The 21,617-nt window shown below is 36.5% G+C and overlaps 1 protein-coding gene across 7 annotated transcripts in view; it reads right to left on the bottom strand.

The window, feature by feature from the left end:
* The window catches only part of GSK3B (glycogen synthase kinase 3 beta), a 203,045-nt gene that overhangs the window by 6,663 nt on the left and 174,765 nt on the right, over positions 1–21,617 (bottom strand). For 4 of the 7 annotated variants that reach the window (XM_001502477.5, XM_001502467.7, XM_070243734.1 and 1 more), the window contains 2 exons: positions 19,615–19,801; positions 6,040–6,138 (listed from right to left, as the gene is read on the bottom strand). In XM_001502477.5, coding sequence (XP_001502527.1) covers positions 6,040–6,138; positions 19,615–19,801 — 286 coding nt within the window. Of the gene's footprint in view, positions 1–2,728; positions 2,779–6,039; positions 6,139–19,614; positions 19,802–21,617 lie in introns of all 7 variants that reach the window. The other 3 variants (XM_070243736.1, XM_070243737.1, XM_070243738.1) reach the window with 1 other exon arrangement.

The following is a 21,617-nucleotide window of genomic DNA, read 5'->3' as shown; positions in this document are numbered from 1 at the left end:
GCACCCTAAGCTGCTATTTAAATTGAAACCATAATCCACACTCATGAAACCCAAGGATCACCTGTAAGGAGAGGGACTTAATTTTCATTTTCCTCTTTATAATGTCTACTATGATTTTGACAATTTTGCATGTGTAATAACGAGGGAGAGGGAAGGGGAAATGAAACCCTCCTCAGCAGAGCATCATCACCTTTCCTTTCCAATTCTTTCAAGGAAAAGGTGTGGTATAAGACACTAGGTGGCTTCAGTCATTTCAAAATTAGAACTGAAATTCAGACTCCAGTGAGCCAACCAATCCACCAGCAAACCTGGAGGGCCTGTCAATTAGACTGTTTATATTTGATCTGCCAGCAGCAGAGAAATCTTAGCTTCTCCAAACTCAGGGGCAGAGCCCATTTTAATTAAGAAGATTGGGTTTTGAGGGTAGGGAACTGAAGGTCATGGGGATACAGGAAACATTTTCATCTTTTAAGTTAAAAGACCTAATTTAGGAACAAGGAATAAGAAAAGACAAATGAATATAAGCAAGTGACTTCAGGCAAGGAACTGAGAAATATTTGAAGAACACATGGAAGAAGGTCTGATAGGACATTCACCAATTTAATCAAGAAGATCTGACATTGGGGCTGGCCCCGTGGCCGAGCGGTCACGTTCGCGCGCTCCGCTGCAGGCGGCCCAATGTTTCGTCGGTTCGAATCCTGGGCGCGGACATGGCACTGCTCGTCAGACCACGCTGAGGCAGCGTCCCACATGCCACAACTAGAGGAACCCACAACGAAGAATACACAACTATGTACCGGGGGGCTTTGGGGAGAAAAAGAAAAAAATAAAATCTTAAAAAAAAAAAAAAAAGAAGATCTGACATTACTTTTGGAGGAGGGGGAAAAACCCAGGTAAAAATTTTGACTTAAAAGGAGAGAACATGTTTTGCATAAAAAGAAACAGTTTCCTGGAAGTGATACTTAGCACTACTCTGGTGAAAATGACTAAGAACGTTTGACTCTAGGTATCTATGTCCAAGCTCGCCAAGTCAACTTGAAACCCTAACATGGGGGAGATACAACCTCATTGGTGTCAGTAATTTGTCAAACTGGCATAGGTGGATGGAAGTCTATTCTTCAAACACAGAGCCAAAAGGAGGAAATGGGTATAACACTGTCCCTAAAAAAGACACCCACGTTCTTTGGCTACCAAGTTGGTAATGCCTAAAGATACACATGTGTGCACAGGTGTGCTACACCTCTCCCCACCCCAATCTGGACTGGTCAGTGTTAAGGTAATGGAGAAAGAGGAAAATATGTGCCCTGACAGTAGGCAGTGTGAAGGGACAAGCTTTCTGGAAGGCTATTTGACAATATGGATAAAAAACTTAAAAATTCTTCATATCTTTTGACTTGGCAATTCTACTTCTAAAAACTGAGACACAACCCAAATGTCCAAGAACAAGGAATCAGTTAAATAAATTATGGTACAGACTTAGAATACTACATAGTCATATAGCCTCATCCCCCAAATAGTATAAGCCCCTTAAAAAAAAAAACATGTCTCTCTGTCTATTCATATATAGACTAAAATATAAAATAATGTCACTTTTGTTTATCTTTGAAAGAGAGAATATGGGAGATTTTTATTTTTTAAAATAACTATATATCATGTTTTTAATAAAGAAAAATCTCCCCCCGCCCCCCTTTTTGAGGAAGATTAGCCCTGAGCTAACTGCTGCCAATCCTCCTCTTTTTGCTGAGGAAGACTGGCCCTGAGCTAACATCCATGCCCACCTTCCTCTACTTTATATGTGGGACGCCTACCACAGCATGGCTTGCCAAGCGGTGCCATGTCCGCACCCGGGATCTGAACCAGCGAACACTGGGCCGCCGAGAAGCGAAACGTGTGCACTTAACCGCGGCGCCACCAGGCTGGCCCCCCACACCCTTTTTTTTTTTAAAGCTGTATACTTTTATGAAATTCCATATACATTTGGGTTCAGACAAAAAGAAAACAGGGTTAGGAAAAGGAACACTTGAGGGCATACAACTAGACAGGAGATGGATACAGCTTTCCCACTGCACACTGTAAAAGTGGCAGAGCAGGCAAAGGATCATAGCACTTGGGGAGGGGATGAAGGGATGGTAACTGTCATTTTGGCAAAGCAAGCATTTGATACATTAACTTAATTTATTTAACATTTCCTCTCTCAAAATTAGTAGAAACAAATAAACAACGGGAGACATTATTCTGGGTTTAATTCTGCCCAAATACAAAGAATTGGCTGGTGATGCAGAGGATGACAAGAATTCTGGGGTAAACATAACTGCTGGCCCTGGCTAAATCTGAACCATGACTTTAGCAAAATGGATTTCAAAAAGTTCAGAGAACAAATAGGTATGGTTTTGTGGCTAGAGTCTTCAAAGGGGCTAATAATTGACAAGAAATAGAAAATTATAAAAAATAAAATTCTGACCAAGTAATTGCAAATCATCTCAATGCAAAGTAAAGGGAGAAAAACCAAGGAAATCAACTAAAAGGGTTTTCTCTGATGAGCTCATAATTTAAAAAATATATAACTTCTGGAAGAAGGGTACATATCTAAGGAAGAATGGAAAGTAACAATGTGAACTTGTAAGACTAGGCCAGATTTGGTTTAAATACGGTAACAGCAAAAGGTTTTCAAAGCAAGATCAAGAAAAGTTAAGCCCCCTGATCAGGTAAAAAGACAGAGAAGACAGACCTTGTCCAACTCCTATCATGATTCCCTTTTCTGTTAGAAGGGTTTTCAACCTGGAAAGGATATAACAAAAATCCTAATAAACAACATGCAGCCCAAGGAAGGTGAGGGCAATCTACACATTTTAAATGTCTTTAAACCCAGAATCTATAGTCCAACAAACAAATATTAAAACAGATTACAGAAATTCACACATTACAATTATTTAGGCACTAGTAATTTCCCTAATTCTTAAAAAAAATTTAATTTCCATCTTTGATAGAACTACTTTTTTGATGGAAAAAACCTGAAAGTTTTCTTGGCAACAGCAAAGCATTTTACAACATTTTTTATAACATTATTATATAAATGACTATTGCAAGGTTGGTCTGCAGCTAAGCAAACAAGAGGGGTAACCAATCACTCAGAATAATCACTCAGAATCGCCACCAGAATAATCTCTAGTCCCATTCAACTTATTTTAACAGTAATCTTAGTAAAGGCAAAAAAATGTCTAGTAGGCCCTGCCTTGTCCTGTTTGATATATTTTATTAGTTGCTTGTATAAAAGCAAAAAACTGATGTGTTTACGAAATGTGCAGATGATACACAATTGTATAGAAAACCTAATATATCTTGACATTTTAGAACATATTCAAGATTATGATTTAAAATCCTCATTAGTATGGAGTGCTTGCTGGCCATCATTACAATTTGGATGGTTTTTGTGTGCTAGGGCTTGGGTTGGTTCTATACAATCCCAGAGGAGGATCAGTGAACAGAAGAAGGTATAGGAAAACAAATTTCAGGGTGAAAAAAGGATAAGCCTTCTAAGAGAGTGATACAAAGATGAAATGTGCTCATTCTTCCAAGAATGAGCTTCCAGTTACTGAATATACATAAGCATGGGAGAGATGACCAGTTCTCAAAAGATAATAAGAAAGGTGAACTGAAATCAGTGGTTTTCAAATTTGTTTTAATAGCAGAACTATTGCACTGAAAGAAATCTTACCTAGAAGAGTGATATACAAAACAGATGAAGAGAGAAAACTGCTTTAGTTGAAACTCCCTTACCACATCTCACACTAACTCATCTGGCATTGGACCAGATGATCTCTAAAGTGGTTGATATTTGCCTAATAAAACTACAACTTCTCAAGATTTATTACTTGAGATGGTCTAGATGAATGGTCTCCCAAATGAAGTGAATGAGAGGATCTGTTGGGGATGTGGAGAAAAATCAAAATTTATATATATAAAAATGAAAATGAGAAATTATACTTTATGGACGGAGAGTAGTTCATGTAATTTTCAAGAGTTTTTCCTATCTATCAGAGCCGTGATCAGCTATAATGCTCCCAGATACTGAGGTATTTTAAAAACAATTTAAAAAGCATGTGAAAGTTTTTGGGGAAAAAAAAATCAACATCCCTATCCACTAATTTAAAACAACTGTTTTACTTTTTGTATATTTCTATCTAGTCCCTATCCACATGGAAACATACATTTTGGTACAATTACCAACATGGTAAGATTTTTAGATTTTCTCCACATAAATTAAGATGAAGAGTTCCACAAATGTCTAGCTTCATTATAATTCTTTTTTTATGGTTACATAAAAATGGAGATTCCATAATGTACTGAAAGAATTTCCTAGTGTTGATCATTCAGATCAGACTGGCTCTCCTTTTTATTATATAATTATTCCTATTCATATCTCTGTACATGGTAGCTTTTTTCTTCTATTACATGCATCTCGAAGTTAAGATTCCTAATGTGGGATTAGTGAAGTAAAATGTATGAACTCTGATGGCTGTTGTTAAACACAGGAATGCTTTCAGCAGGGCTTAATCAGTTCACCTGCAGTCACCACCTGAACCGTGAACACAATACTAGCTAAGCACTCTGTACACTTTCTATCTCCCTGCTCACAACTCTGTGCTGTGGGTATTTACTATTCCTGTCTTAAGGATAAGAGAACTGAAGCTAAGAGAACAAGGGGGCATGTATATTTTAAGGTCTTATTAAAGAATATAACTGCCAAATTCTTATTTAAAATAGAGATACACACACACATATATTTATTTAGATAGAGATAGCCTTTAATGTCATACAGTCAATCCGTTCACCTAGATCAGCATTTCCTGAAGAATGTTTTATGATACACTTGGCTCTCACTACTTTAGCCCCAAAGAAAACTGTTTTCGTTTAACTATACCGCGGTGTTACGCCTTTGGCTTATACTGAGGGGCACTCAAAGTATCCATATATAACTCACTATTACAATTATTGTTGGGATGGTGACAAGAACTTCATTTACTTTATCTCTGATGTATTAAATCTAAGGTCCTCAGGCAGAAATATTTCTCAAACAGCAGGGCCAGATACACTTTGCTTCTAGGCCACCAGTGTGCTTTTTATCTAACGAACAATGGGAAGTTCTACCAGTAACATTTCTTTATTTACTTTAGCCACTAGGAAGCTCAGAGCAATATCTGAAACTCTCTTTGGCAACTATTAAGATACTCAAGGCACAAACTTCTCTAAACTAATTTTAGCCTTCAGCCTACTATTTCTCTATTAAATCTTTTATACCCTGATTTACTTCAACTTTGAAGTAAACTCTCAGGATCAAAGTCCAATGCCAGTTTCCATATTTATTTTGAAATCTGATTTCAATAGCTATCAGAATATACATATAGCAATGAAATATTTTTTGGTAACTGCTGTAACCTGTATCAAAGTAACATAAAAATCAGCCAGTACACCTGAGCTCTAAGCCGGGAGACCATGTGGACATCTTATTTTTTTTTTTTTGATAGACAAGATCTAGTCACATTCTGATCTAAATCTTAGTTAAATGTATTTGCATAGTAGTTTTAGCCCTTTGAAATGATTAAATTATACCAATCTATACTTTATACTTTTTGAAAATTTGCCTTTCCAGTGTACTAATATAATTCACATTCAGGATGATGGAACTGAAGTGAATTATCTTCAGTAACCTTACATTTGTACAGATTGCTTTCTGCTATAAACATTTCATTTGACATGTTAATCAAGAAATTATATGGAAAGTATGACAACTAAGGTGAGAGAATTTAACATTATAATGAGATACACCTTACATATAAAGTATTTATGGGGTCCTTTTGTTTTGTGCTTTTTGGAAATAAAGCAACTTTTTATTCACATTTATTCATTTGGCTGTGCTATGCTTTGATACTTGGAAGGTATTAAATGTTCACATGCATCAAATGAAACAAAATGGAGGTAATCATGTCTTTTTTAAAAAACAGAATTATGTTTTTATAGAATAGACTTCTGTGGTCTCACCTGAGGCTGCTGTGGCATTTGTAGGGGTTGAAGCAGTTGCTTGAATCCGAGCATGAGGAGGAATAAGGATGGTGGCTAGAGGTGGATTACTTGACAGTTCTAGAGGAAAGGTAAGACAAATATATTAGAGCCCACTTTTAACTTTGTATGTGAAACTACTTTATTGGTAATAATAAACATAAGATACTCCATTAAAACACTGGTTTAACAGCAAAAAAAAAGACATGTTAAATCCATATCTGAAACTAAATCCATGAGCTAGTAATCAACTCACAGAGAAAGCCCACAGAAATGCTGTGATACATAACAAAGGCACTATCTGCTAAAATTAGAATACGTCTGAGAACTAAGGATATCTTGGGGAAAAGTGTTGGCCAAAGTTTGAGAATAAGCATACTAATGAGATACATATCCATCTTTCTTTTTTTTGAGGACGATTAGCCTTGAGCTAACATCTGCCGCCAATCCTCCTCTTTTTGCTGAGGAAGATTGGTCCTGAGCTAACATCTGTGCTTATCTTCCTCCACTTTATATATGAGACATCTGCCACAGCATGGTTTGCTAAGCAGTGTATAGATCCCCACCTGGGATCCAAACCAGCGAATCCTGGGCCACCAAAGCAGAACGTGTGAACTTAACTGCTGCGCCACCGGGCTGGCCCTTATTTCCATCTTTCATTAATGTAAATCCACTAGGTTTTCCCATACTACTCTGACAATATTTGATTACATGAATTGAGGGTGATGGTGTCATAGAAAAGAAAATATGACTGTAGTCTGTGTGCCTCTCTATGTGTATGTATGCACAGACCAACCTACCCAATTGCTCATGAGCCAATGGCAGACAAAATCTATCCAAATACTAGTGGAAACAGGACTGAACAAACACCTGTTTAAAGTCTCGCTGCTTTTATAAAAAATAAGAATGTCTTTGTTCAATTAGATTTTCCTTTTTAACTAACTCAGTAAGATTGTACATATAGAAGCCCGGACATGCACATTAACCAGTGAGAGTTCATTTTCACTCTAATAACTGTTGCAATTTGAAGGAATAATTATATGACCACACTAGCTACAGTAAGACCTTATCCTCTAAGCTACAGTATACATTTTGACAATGCACAGATACAGCATGGAATTAAAAAAAGTTAGAAATGACTGGTTTTTTAAAAAATTAAAGAAAATTCACATAACATAAAATTAAACATTTTAAAGTGTACAATCTAGTGGCATCTAGTATATTCACAATGTTGTATATCACCTCTATCTAGTTTCAAAACATTTTCATCACCCTAAAAGGAAACCTTTAAGCAGTTACTCCCCATTCGTCCTCCCTCCAGTCCTAGCAAGGAAAACAGTGTTTTAATGTAGTAGTTTAAAAATGTTCTGGTGCAAAATCCCTATTAATATTGATTTATTCAACTCTGTACCTTAATATCTAAATGTTGTACTAAATTGTACACTAAATGACACCAGATTGTGGTAGAAAGAAACAAGCTAATGCCACGATTTATGAAAAATGAATGGGAGGAAAAGCTTAAAATTGAGAGAAAACTATTCATTATCTTTTCCCTTTAAATGAGAAGACTTAGGTCAGCTCATCCAACAGTTGGAAAACCACAGCCCTAAGATCAGGTTCAAAGAGATATTGTTTTCCCATAACCAGCTTTAGTAGCTGTTTTTCTTCTCCCTGAGGAACAGGAAGATTCTGTTTTATTTTAGGTCATCAGTCCAATTTTAACCTACAATCTTACACCCAGGAAAGCAAGAGAATCCCAATTGCCATAGTTGATGATTTTATAGTTCTAGAATAAAAATTAATATAAGATGTGGTAGTTATTCTTCATTAACCTAAAAGAAAGTCAAATTTACCAACTCAATTAAGATTAAAATCTGCTAAAACAGAAAGGCTTTTTAAAAATCCATCCATTTATCTACCCACTCACAGCCCCATCCATCTAACAATACTGAGCATAAAACAGTGAGTTAGGTCTCAGGACAGAAGGAGAAAAAGCTAACTGTCTTTGTCTGATCAACATAAATAGAAAATGGAAAGATAAACAAGCTGGCAAAAAAGGCATTCAGTCTATTCAGGATAGGGTAAAAGAAAATCTAAAAAAGGAAAAGAACCAGAGATTTTGATGTAAGACATTTTGACAAAGCTACTAATCTTTAAAATAAACTGAATATCAGTACTCTGTAGTCACTTTATTTGTGGCCCATGCGCCCATTTCCTCCCATTCATTTACTCTCTTTTACCAGATCACCTACTTTCTGTGTATCTGCACGCCCAGTTGAGGGGCCACAGTGGGTGTGTGTCTTACTCTGGGTAAGGATATGTGTGTGTGTGTAACACACACACACACATATAGGTGCAGGGCTTGGAAAAAAAAATCCTCTTTTTACCTACGTAGTAGACAGTGATTTTGGCCTTGCATAGGGGGAGAAGGTAACTAATGGAGGAATAGAAGTGGAAAGTGAACAAAATAAGGAGACGAAGAGGAGAAGCTCTGGGATCCTGGAGGCTTTGCCACATCCAAAGACACAGTGGAGAGTAAGTAAAGTCCACAAAACAATTAAAAAGAATAGATTCTGGGGGCCAGCCCCATGGCCAAGTGGTTAAGTTTGCGTGCTCTGCCTTGGCGGCCTGGGGTTTCACTGGTTTGGATCCTGGGCTTGGACATGGCCCTATTCATCAGGCCATGCTGAGGCGGCATCCCACATAGCACAACCAGAGGCACTCACAACTAAAATACACAACTATGTACTGGGCGGGCTTTGGAGAGAAGAAGAAAAAAAAGAAGAAGATGACTGGCACCAGTTGTTAGCTCAGGTGCCAATCAATCAATGAATCAATCAATCAATCAATAAATAAATAGACTAGGTTCTTAACCTAGAGTCACCAGTGAGTGGCCTTTGCAGGGAAAAGGAAGGAGGGAGACTTTTGTGAACTTTTAAAAGTCAAACATCCTAAAAGTCAAGGGATTCTAAACTGGACACCCACTTACAGTCCTAGGTCCCTCCGACTCCTACAGCCCAATGTCCTTCTTAACTACAGGCATTCCTTAGGGTCCACAGCTGTCTAACTACTACCTCTTCCCTACTTCAGAGAGCTGGTTTACTGTCATGGCTTTTGCCCATGTGAATGAGGAAGCCTCCTTAGACCCTTACTGTATAGTCCTGTTCTCTACACTACAAATCTGTCCCTTTTGTGGACAGGTTTGTAGAGTCTGTCCCCCTTCTGTGGGGACAGACTATGGGTACTTCCATGGAGGCTGTCACAACTAGTCCAAGATGGTTGTAATTGTTTTTCACTCACAACAATTATTACCTACTCCCAATCTCCCTGTCTATCCATGGCAAGAAGTTAGTAAGGAAACTGAGGCAATGAGTGTGGACTTAAACTGCAGTGAAAGAATGCAAAAAAGGATGGCATTTTGGAGGATAGAAACAGCAAAGCAATAGAACTTTTCAGGATTAGGGAGAGTGCATGTATTCTTGAAGGCAGAGAACAAGGTGTGTAGAAGAGATTGAAAATGAAACATAAGCTAATATTTATTTACTAAATATGTGTGGTAGGCTTGAGAGCAGGATGATAATCAAGGGAAGAAGAAGGAACATAATACTGAAGTAGGGCTAGCTTGGGAGAAGTAAGAGGTAGGAAGGATAAGAGACAGACTGTTACCTCAGAGACATGGCTCAAAACAACATGGCAACAGGTTCCAGAATTTTAGAAAAGTTAATGCATGATAAGGATTTCTTCAACCAATTGCAGATGCCATGAAACTATTCATCAAAAACAAATCACATAGTAGTTCATTAAAAAATGTTAAGAATATTTTGATGGCGTATCAATCATAATGTGCTCCACAACCAAACATTTTAATGTACAATTTAAAGAAAAGCAAAATGAATTTAAAAAGACCAATAAACCCAATCAAGATAGATATCAACCAAAGGTTAACCAAATTCATTTAACTAAAATTTGCTGCACTGTTGCTTATACTGCAAACTATATAGAAAAGAAAAATTCCCGAAAAAACACAAACTCAACCATACCTAACCGCCTAATAAAGCAATCTTTTTAAACATTAAAACAAAACGAAACCTAAATCTAGTTGACAAAACCTAGAGTTTCCCTTAATCTGAAGTTTCTATTCTTCCAAATATAAGATTCTCAAAATTAAAGATAAGGAGCAGGTGAGAAGTGGGTGGGGAATAGGGTATACATGTTTGTTCAAACTGTGTAGTGTGAAAGTTGAGGATAAATTTTAGAACAGCAAACACGTGTTAACCAGAGAGAAGAAATCAACTCCTTTGTTGACTTGATCTACTCTTACAGTGATATAACAAAATATCAGTCATCAGGTAGAAGGGAATCTGCTTCCTTTGTTAGATTTGAAGGCGTTCAACCTGCAGATCCCCAGAATGGAATCACCAAGAGGCAGACTTTCTTTTTCTTCCGCAAGTTGTCTGAGGTTTTCATGTGTGCATCAAGCCTCTTACGTATATATGGAAATTGCCAGTGTTTGTCTATATAGTTAAACTGCTATTTCCCCTTCATTCACAAAAAGGTTTAAACGATCTAACAACAGCATGTCCATTACATTTGTGTAGTTTTACATGTGTGTGTGTGTGTGTGTGAGGAAGATTGGCCCTGAGCTAATATCTGCTGCCAATCTTCCTCTTTTTGCTTGAGGAAGATTGTTGCTGAGCTAACATCTGTGCCAATCTTCTTCTGTTTTATGTGGGATGCCAACACAGCATGGCTTGACGAGTGGTGCTGGGTCCACATCCGGGATCTGAACCTGTGAACCCTGGGTTGCTGAAGTGGAGTGCGTGAACTTAACCACTACGCCACTGGGCTGGCCCCCATTTGTGTAGTTTTTCGAGCAGTAATTCAAATACTAGGATGGTGAAACCTCAATCTCAGACATTACTGAATTCTAATGTTGCTTATTTGGATTTTTTTTAGATAAACAAGTAAACCCATCATAACAATGGGGTTATCTCCTAACGATTTCAAAATGCCCAGGAAATCCTTGATCAAGTTTCTAACTCTGACTATATATTCCATACTCATTCAGGAAATTAAACAAATACTACTAAACAATGAAACAAACACTAATTAGAAGATCAGACAAATAGTAAATAATTATAAGGCTTACTCCTGCTACTTGGCGATACTGGTGATATTTCATGTGAGGAATACATGAGTGAGGAATACATGATATCTGCACAAATCCAAGACTACTTTGCCTTGGAACTGCCCAAGAGGGAGCATCACAATTTATATCAATCACCTAGAAATGTCTGAATGCGTTTAGTGTGATATATTTTAGAAGTTATTTAGCAAAACGTTAGTGTTTTAAAAGTTCTGGTGATTAAAAAGAATAAGCTTTAATAACCTAAAAATCTTAGAACTCCATTCTTGATGAAGCATAATAAATGTAGCATCAAGTTTTTACACAACTAAAAACAATTTTTGGAGGCATTCAAAAATAATGCTGCTAATATTCTGAATTCAGGGGGAATCAGTCTGAGTTTTTCTGTATCCATTTATACCATGATTTTACATACCTTGCCCTATTGTGGTCTATGTTTTTAGATTTATTTCTCATTTTTTGTCTTTCTGGAGTCAATTACTTTTTATAATCAGAATTTTGAAGCTGGAAGTGTACTTGAATATTCTTTACTCCAACTACCCAATTTTTTTAAGTAAGGGAACTCAGACATAGTGTCTTGGCCAAAGCCTAAAATCAGAGACTGGGAATTAGACTTTGGGTCTGACTTACCTCCTTCCATATGCAATACTGCATATCTTTATTGTCTTGGTTATATATCATATACCACCAGTGTTCTGGTCTTCCTGGAAGTGTATCTGTCTACACTACATACAGAACTTTAAGCCAAGATACTAGTTTTTGATTGTTCCTATACCATTCCATACTCTTCCCAGTAGTATGGCCAAAGCAGCAGAAGGGATCAAATAATCTCAGGAAAAATGACAATAATTCTCATAAATAATTGATAATTTAGATCCTAAAATCTTGAAGACAGTCAACATTATTTGTCATTAGTACTCTAGTTGCCTAAACTAAAACTTACCTCCTGCCCCTTTTTGCACACTCATGAATTTTCTCAAGCTCTCCCTGCAGTGTTTTTCCATTGGTTTAGCATTTCAATACCCAGAAGACTACAGCTTGCTTACCTAAAAAATTGACGCTTCTAGATTATTTGTAAAATATTAAAGAATAATTCTGACATCAATTCCTTTGATAAGTATGAACAGCTCCACATCTCTTTAATTAATGAGACTAATCCACTTATTTATACCCAAATTTCCTCAAGTCCACTGTCTTATAAAGACCTTTTATAGCCATTTTCACTCAAAAGAACACAACAGAGAACAGAGATAGCCATGTAAAAGGTTTAGTTTAGCTTAAAAAAAAATTCAGGGGCACTGCAAATTAAGAGTAGTTTATAAGTTTCACTTTATGATTTAATTCATATCCTATATATAAATGAAGAGTTCCTATCTTATGTAAATTTATTTCTGCTACTGTAAATTACAAGAAGTCTAAAAATAAAAAGCTCTAACTCAGCGTTTATAGCAATTTGAGAATAATATCAAAAGATACTTCATCACCTTAGGTGGCTGAAATACTGTGCCCCCTTTAGCTGAGGCTGAGGATAAAGTAGACTAGAAGAAAATGCCCAGGACATAAAGGCACATAAACAGGTGGGCTGACCATATTTATGTGTATCACTATTTTTATAACAGGGAAATTGGCTTAAAATTCATTGCTACAAAGATCATGGAACCTCCTAATTAATTATCATAAATAATGAGTTACAATAAATTTTATAAAGAAGTAGTCTACTGCTCTCAAATGAAGGAAGTATAACCCTTTGATGAGCTGGGCTTCCAGAACTCTTAGTGCTTTTGTTGCCCATTCCTAACTTGTTCTCAATCCTATTTTCATCACTTCCTATTCTGGAACACATTCCTACACTTTTAAAAATCTCTTTCTCTGATCCTTTTCTCATTTCTTTTTGTTTTCTCTTACTGATTATTTTACTGTCCTTTATATCTTTACTTTCTGAACCCCCTTTTCTGTTTTACTATCTGCTTTCCTCACATCCATATGCTTGTCCCTAGTTCCCCAAAACATCCACAGTCTGCCTGAGGTTTTCATGTTGCTCTCTGGTTGCCCCAAATATCCTATTTTAACTCTCATTTAAGCAGTTCCCCCTTCTTCTGGCCTAGCCAATAAGTCACCACTCCTCCTCAACTCCCCACAACAAAGCTACCATTCTCTCAGATAACTTAGCTAGGTGGTAGAGCAGCATACTCTTCAAACTAAATCATTCTAATATAAACAGCTGATAATCTTTACTCATCCCTGCCCAACTCCCATCCTATCCTATGCCCTCAGAGGGACAATGCTTGCTAAAATAATTTCACTTAGTAAAATTTCATACAAATTGGGCAGAAAATTGGGACTGGGAATGTGTGTTAGTTGGAAACTCACCTTTAAACACACAAAACAACCTATTTCCCAATATATTTCAGCCTTGGAATAGGCAAGGAATTGGAAAATACAGAAAATAACGATCCCTGCTGGGATTTCCTGATTCTACCTGCTTCCTCAGGTCTGATTCAGTTATGTCCAACCTTTCAGATCTAATGACCTGAGGAAAGAGAGAGAAGGGTGTGTGTCAAGTCTGTCCTGGTTTCCAATGTCTAGATGCAGGTAATACTGTCAGGCAGGGGGTCCAAGAACACTGAAGCTCAAGTGCCAGAAAAATGAGAGGTCTGAAAGTCTCCTGAGTTATGGGTTCAGGAGGTCAGAAGAATCTCAAAGTTTTCTGTCCCATATATATTTTCATCTCTCTTCTTCCTCTAGTTGATCACAGAAATACTTGTTTTGATTATATGAAAGAAATACTAACTACCATTTTGGCTAATTATTCATGGCACAGTAATAAATGCCAAACTGCAGTTAGATTTGTTGTAAACTTTAATACAACACTGTATTTTACTCAAGTGTTCAATCTTCAGAGTTTTGTTCTATGGGTAGGTTTACCGTGCCAATTAAAACAACCATAAGAGGGGCTGCCCCTATGGCCTACTGGTTAAGTTTGGAGCACTCCACTTTGGTGGCCAGGGTTCAATTCCCGGGTGCAGACCTACACTGCTTGTTGGCTGCTATGCTGTGGCGGGGACTCACATACAAAACAGAGGAAGACTGGCATAGATGTTAGCTCAGGGTGATTTTTCCTCAGCAAAAAACTACAACAAAAAAACCAAACCAACAGTAACAACAACCAGAGGGAACATTAGAAATGTCCAATAAATACTGGTTGCATGAATTAATACTGTGTTTATTTAAAGTGGCATGCGTCACCCACTCAAACATTCATTGAGTAGCTACTACATGTAGATCAGGGATTATCTTTATTTCATTCGGGGGAAGTAGTACTGAAAATTTGTTGTGAGAATGGAGGAGGGTTTTATTCTGCTTACAGCAGAACCTCATTAATGCCCCATCCCCAATGTTTCCTATTTCTGGACTCTCTCTGACTATACAACCAATTAGAGGACTGGTTCTCCTTCTTCAACCTCTTGCCTTACTCAGTTTTATTCTGATCATCCATTAATTGCTATTAACTAGTATGTGCTTTAAATTTGCATCTGCACAACAGTTATATCTTTGCTTTAGTAAACAAGATCACCATTTGGAAACACTGCTCCAAAATGAGAATACAGAGAATCAAATAGAATGACATCAAATAACACCTCCTCCCTGGACAGCTGTGTCCTTATATAGAAACACTGTTCAAGTGATGTAGAAGGCCAGGGAGAAAATACTACTAGGTGATCACAGCCTAGTTTCAGAATGGCATTTCAGAGAAGGCATTTTAACACTGAAAAAAGGAGAGCCATGATGATGGCCCTTTAAACTTAAATGATGCCACTTTCAACTTACTACATTTAGTTTTATGAAAAACAATTTCAAGGATATATTTACAGGGTCCATTTGAATAGATACAAAGACTCATGTACATTCTATTCACTGATATCTACAGAATCACATCACAGAGATTGCACACTGTGTCTACACACATCACATTGAAACATACACATGCTCTTCAAATCCTCAAAGACATATATAACAATTTAAAATATCAAAATAAAACAATCTTCATTCTTTTAAAAAAACTTGTAAATATTAGATACGTATGAATAAAGTTTGAACTAGATTATTTAGTCTTCTTTAAATTGAGCCTTTTCTTTAAAAACACGTGTCAAAGTGAAGTATCATAACAACTACGGAGGCTTCTAAGGACATTAAAGTTAGTTGATTCTGTTTGTTAACAGTATGAAAACTGCCCATTCACAAGTCCTTCCACTATTTTCAAGACCATATTCTAAAATCTAAGCCAATTTATTTTCATGTTAATCTATATTATGAAGGTAACTTATTAGAGAACACATAAATAGCTTTTACCAGGTCCTGATTCATTATATTCTAATAAGCTTAGGACTACAATGAGATATCACTTCACACTCACTAGGATGGCTATTGAAAAAAAAAAAAGAGGAAAATAATTATAGGAGAGGATGTGGAGAAACTGGAACCCTTGTACATTGTTAGTGGCAATGTAAAAGTGCAAGCCACTGTGGACAATAGTTTGGCAGTTCCTCAAAAAAACTAAACATAGAATTACTATACGACCCAGCAATACTCAAAAGAATTGAAAACAAGTATTCAAACAAATACTTGTACACAAATGGTCATATGGCAGCACTATTCACAGCAATCAAAAGGTAGAAACAAACCAAATGTCCATCAATGGATGGATAAGCAAAACGTGGTATCCATAGGCTATGGACTGAATGTCTGTGTCCCTCTAAGATTCATATGCTGAAGCCCTAGTCCCCAGCGTAATGGTATTTGGAAGTAGGGCTTTTGGGAGGTAATTAGGTCATAAGAGTAGAGCACTTATGAATGGGATTAGTGGTCAATAAGAGACATAAGAGAGGTGATCTCTCTTTACCATATGAGGGTACAGCAAGAAGGTAGTAATCTGCAAACTAGGGAGTAGGCCCTCACCAGACACTGAATCTACCAGCACCTTGATCTTGGACTTCCCAGCCTCCAGAACTGTGAGAAATAAATGCTTGTTGTTTAAGCCACTCAGTCTATATTTTGTTATAGCAGCCTGAACTGATTAAGACATGATACAGCCATAAAAATGAATGAAATACTAATACAAGCTACAACACAGATCAACCTTGAAAATGTCATGCTAAGTGAAAAAAGCCAGACACGAAAGTCACATTTTATATGAAACATCCAGTTTTGGTAAATCCAGAGACTCCTGGAAACAGGTTGATGGTTGCCAGGGGTTGGAGGAGGGGGTTAATGGGGAGTAACTGATGAATGGGTATGGAGTTTTCCTTAGGAGCAATGAAAATGTTTTGGAACTTGACAGAGGTGGTAGTTGTACAACACTGTGAATATACTAAATGCCACTGAATTGTTTACTTTAAAATGGTTCACCCTCATGAGAATCTTATCTCAAATTTTAAAAAAGCTTAGAAATTCATAAAATAACAAATTTAGTTGTTTTTAAATTTTATTTTCTTTAGTAATAATGGAAAATTATTAGCCAGTGACTAAAGAATGAAATATAATTACTTTAAAAATGGGGCATGTGAACAGTGAAACAGAATCCCAGATTTTTAAATCTGATCACATAAAAGGTTTAAGTAGTATCTTGATTTTGAAGATACAGGTGCACTGCTCACACACACTGAAGAGTATGTACCAAATAGGTCTGAACATAAGGAGAAGTACTCTCTAAAATGTATCCATCATAAACATCATGTCATATTTGGGTTTCTACCAAGTTGCTCACTTAACAAGGGGATTTCTTGATGCGGGTATTTTGAGAAACAAGGTACTTGTTGGAGAAGACACAGAGTGTGAGGAAAAAACCCTCAGTCAATGTTGGTTTGAGAAACTTTAAGGTCACCTGACGGAAGTAGTAGGAAAAAAAAAGGGGGGGGTAGGCAAAGAAATTTAACATTAACTTAGTAGTTTCTGATATTAAGGCTCCATAATTCCCAGTGCTAGATGTCACTATATACAAAAGCCTTTTAGAGACCACTTAAAAAGCAATCCAACAAATAGTTATATTGTACAGATAATAAACATATACCTACAGTACAAAAGAAAAAAATTAATCACCTTGTGTAAAAGGGTATTTGTACAACTTCCAATGGTGGCCTTATATAGATTCAAAAAGTGCCTCATATAAAAAAATTTAGGTGATGTACCTAAAAAACTATGATAGATGGTTCAAAAAGTAGCTCTATTGGTTACAAATAGATAGATGCAAAAGATGCATATAGAGTTTAAACAAAATTATTTTATGAAATTTGAGATGCAAAATTTCTAAATTATATTAAATTTATGAAATATATAATTTTAAATACATTCAAGTTAATTGAAAAAACCCTTTGAGATCTTCTTTTTTTTTTTTTAAGATTTCATTTTTCCTTTTTCTCCCCAAAGCCCCCCAGTACATAGCTGTATATGTTAGTTGTGGGTCCTTCTAGTTGTGGCATGTGGGACGCTGCCTCAGCATGGCTTGACGAGCGGTGCCAAGTCAATGCCCAGGATCCAAACCAGCGAAACCCTGGGGTGCCGAAGCAGACTGTGCAAACTTAACCACTTGGCCATGGGGCCAGCCCCTGGGATCTTCTTAATGGGAAAATAGAGGATACTTTACATTCAAGGATTATCAGTATACACATTAGAAACAAGATTGAAAAGAGCTACATCATAAAATTCTACAAGTGATTATTTTGGGATTGTGACTTTTTTATCTACACTACCATTGTATTTTAAACATTTTCCTCAATCTACATGCATTACTCTTGATTAAGACAATAGCAATAAAAATTAAGTTTATTTTCTGAAGCGGTCAAAAACTTACATGACATGGAATCACAGAATCTTTGCTCTGAAAGAGGCCAAGAAGAGTCTCCCAGTCTAACCTCCTGCCAAACTGGAGTAATCTTACCTACAATATTTGACATCATCCAGTTTTTTTCTGATACAGAGATCAATGTTTTGAAAATAACTTGTTCCACTATTAAACAATTAAAAACTTCACTGATTCATCAATAATTGTACTCGGTCTCTATTTGTGCCAGAAGCTGAGGTCTTTATAGTAAGCCCAAATGTGTACTGCTCTCTAATTTTCTGCTACTATTTTCAGTTTTGCAATCTGGAGAAATAATATATGTCTACTCCTTTCTTTAGAAGATAATCTTGGAGGTATTTTTAGACAGCTCTTAGGAATCCCTTAAGTCTTCACTTTCCAGGTTCTATATTCAGTTTTGCTCCTGTGTATAACCTACCCACCATTCATTAATATTCTTCTTAAAATGGCATAGTCAGGCCTAAAACAACATTCCAAATGATTTCTGATCAGCCCTAAATAAAATTAATAGTCCTAGGATATCCAAACATTTTTTCTTTTATGAATGTAATTTAAGACTGCATCAGCACTGCCAGTAGTTATATAACATTGACAGTTTAAGATTATAGTCAATGGGATTATCCAAGTCTATTTTACTAGAAACTTAGATCTTCCAAATCTACAGCTTAAAGTAATGCATTTTTCCATAGTCAATTTTAGAAAAGTTGAAATATGTGGGGAAAATTCACCTTAGAATAAAGGAAATAATCTATTTCCTGATCACAGAAAGCTTTCCATCCCCCTTCTATATTTTTAGCTTGAAAAGCTTAGTAATCAGTCAATCAATCAACTCTTTATTGCTTGTTTTACTTATAAGGAATTATACACTTAGGTTCAGTTTAAGAAGAAAAATCATATTATCAGAGGCAGTGTGGCTGACTGATTGAATCACTTAGGGTCTTAATCAGAAAGAAAAGTGAACACGGAAGTGGTGAAGAAATAATGACTATTTCTAAGTCTTTTAGAAACCATGAATACACAAACTCAGTTTTCCTTTCAATATTTTCTCAGCAGGAGCAATGGTGCCAAGCTGCTGGGGTGATGAGAATTTCTCTATCTACATCTCTTATCTAAGTTCTAAGAAAGGATATAGGACTCCAGTTCTCCCCGTTTGTAAGACATCTGAATTTATACAAATACAGCCACCAATTTATTTCCAGGTGTAAAAAGCTTGATATAAATCCTTGGAAAGCAAGGAATGCTAATATTCTAAGTGTCAGATACAAACCTGAAGATTAAACTGTACATCAGTCTTATTAGTGAAACCTCTATAACTTCTCATGTGCCAAGATTTATTATAATAACCTGCTAAAAATTAGAGAAGTTATGGCTATTTGAAACATTTTATCTGCCACTATTTTGTTCAACACCATAAGAGCAGTAGCCTATTAAGTGGTTAGAAAGGATGTTTCCTACCTGCATAAGTACTTAGTACTTTTGTCCTACACAGATTTTTACTAACAGTGTCACTTCACAACCATGTGTAGCTTTCCCAGAACTAAGCATGTGGAATTACCTTGAGTGGTGAAGTTGAAGAGTGCAGGTGTGTCTCGCCCATTTGGTAGTTTGACATTTGGGTCCCGTAATTCATCAAAAAATGAATGTGCACAAGCTTCCAGTGGTGTCAATCGGGCAGTTGGTGTATACTCCAACAGACGGCTACACAGTGCAATTGCCTCCGGTGGAGTTCGGGGTCGGAAGACCTGCAGTACAAAGAAAGGGAAAAAACAACTAATGTTCTATTGTAAGAATCTTAGCAAATTATCCTCTGAGTACTGAGTTAATTCCCACCACGTACAAAAACACGGTTGCATTTGTGAAAGGAACCTTCTAGAATGAAAAGCGTTAACTGCATATGATTCACCACACTGGGGTGAACTGATAATTAAAGACTATGTGAGAAAAGCTCAGAGGAAAAAACTAGGGGAAATGGAAAAAAATCTACATATGCTAATAACAAAGCAGTAAATCAAACATGCACGCAAAATATGACAGGCACCAGAGAAAGGCTGGGTTCCGGAGGCAAGCACAACTACAGGAATATAAAAAAAATTTTAAACTTTTGACTGCTGTGGCAGTAGATGAAAAGTTGCCTCTTTTGTATTTTTAGCAGAACAACTGTAGACAATGGATGGCCCTTTTCAAATTTGGGAATCAGCATCTGTTTACTATAGGTCTATAAATGTTAAGGATTTGGTATTACGTCTTCAATAAACAGAGTCTTTCATTATTTGAAGAAATTCTTGAATACCCAGAATTTGACAAAACGTCAAATGTTTTCTCAAGTAGCTGTTATCATGAACCTGGTCAGATTACTCTCATTTGAATGAATATTCAATGAATATTCTAGGGTTTTCATCAGGGAGAGAGAACCGTACTTTTCATTCAGAGCCATTAACTCACAAAAAGAGTCAACTGAAGGCTATTTTAAAGCAAATGCAAATAAATCCATTTGCTTAAAGGATAGAAAGCTTTCTGTCCATCTATGTCTTAAAATTCCTAATCAACACATAAAGCAATGAAAATATACTTTGTTCTAAATTATGGACAGTTAAAGAATAAAAGCAGAAGGGGGAAAAACAGAGCAGATGGACAGAAAGCCTTTGAAACTAAAGAAAAATGAAACATAACCCTTGATAGGAAGAACACAGAATCAAACTGGAGGTGTGTAGTGGCAGCGGTGGAGGTGGGCAGACATATGCAGACGTCTATCAATGGTACAAGTGAGGGAAGGACATGGAGATTGAGACAAGGCGTGGAGGAGCCTGGAAGACTAAGGTTTCCTAGGGAGAATGGCTCAGGTACCATCTGGCTATTCACTCAGGCTGAAGGTAGGAGAACTAGTTACTACTATAAGCTTATTAGATTTCAAGAGATTATAAGAGTACTTTCTACAGTGAAAACTTTTTTTCGTTTGTTTTTACACAAAGTTTATTATTAATAAAGATATTTTCCATGGAAATTCAGAAATTGGTTTGAGTAGGATCTTAGGAATTTATTTTAGAACATTAAAAGTCTCAGTCAATTTACTTGGCTACATTAGAAAACTCTCTGTAAGGTAAAAAACTGCTTTATCTTTATTCTTTTGAGGGATCATACTTGCTTCAGTCAAGGAAACCATTGTATTATTTGAAATGTTTAGATCTTCTACTGTTCTTGGTCATTTTCCCCTCTCCTGCTCCCCTGCCAGGTCCATAATAAACTCAGAAGGTAAAAGAAAATAGTGAGTGGGCAAAATCAGAAAATTTTTCATAAAAATATTAAGCAGTACTGACATATTTTATCTCTGAGGGAAGTCTGCATTTATCTGACAGCATATGGATTTATTTTGCTAGCCAGTCTAATCAAAAGTGCTTCTGCACCAATATGGGAGCACATAAGCAGAATTAAAAGTACCACCAAAAGCAGAAATAATTATCTCCTGCTAACATTCAAATGTAGGGTAGCTGGACAGTGAGGGTATTTTAAATGAAAAAATTTCATGTTATATCAATGAGGATTTTGTGTTAAAGTTACTAA

Source organism: Equus caballus, chromosome 19 (assembly GCF_041296265.1).
Source record: "Equus caballus isolate H_3958 breed thoroughbred chromosome 19, TB-T2T, whole genome shotgun sequence".
Lineage (NCBI taxonomy): Eukaryota > Metazoa > Chordata > Mammalia > Perissodactyla > Equidae > Equus > Equus caballus.
The sequence above is the reverse complement of the archived record's forward strand: the minus strand, read 5'-3'. Positions and strand labels throughout refer to the sequence as shown.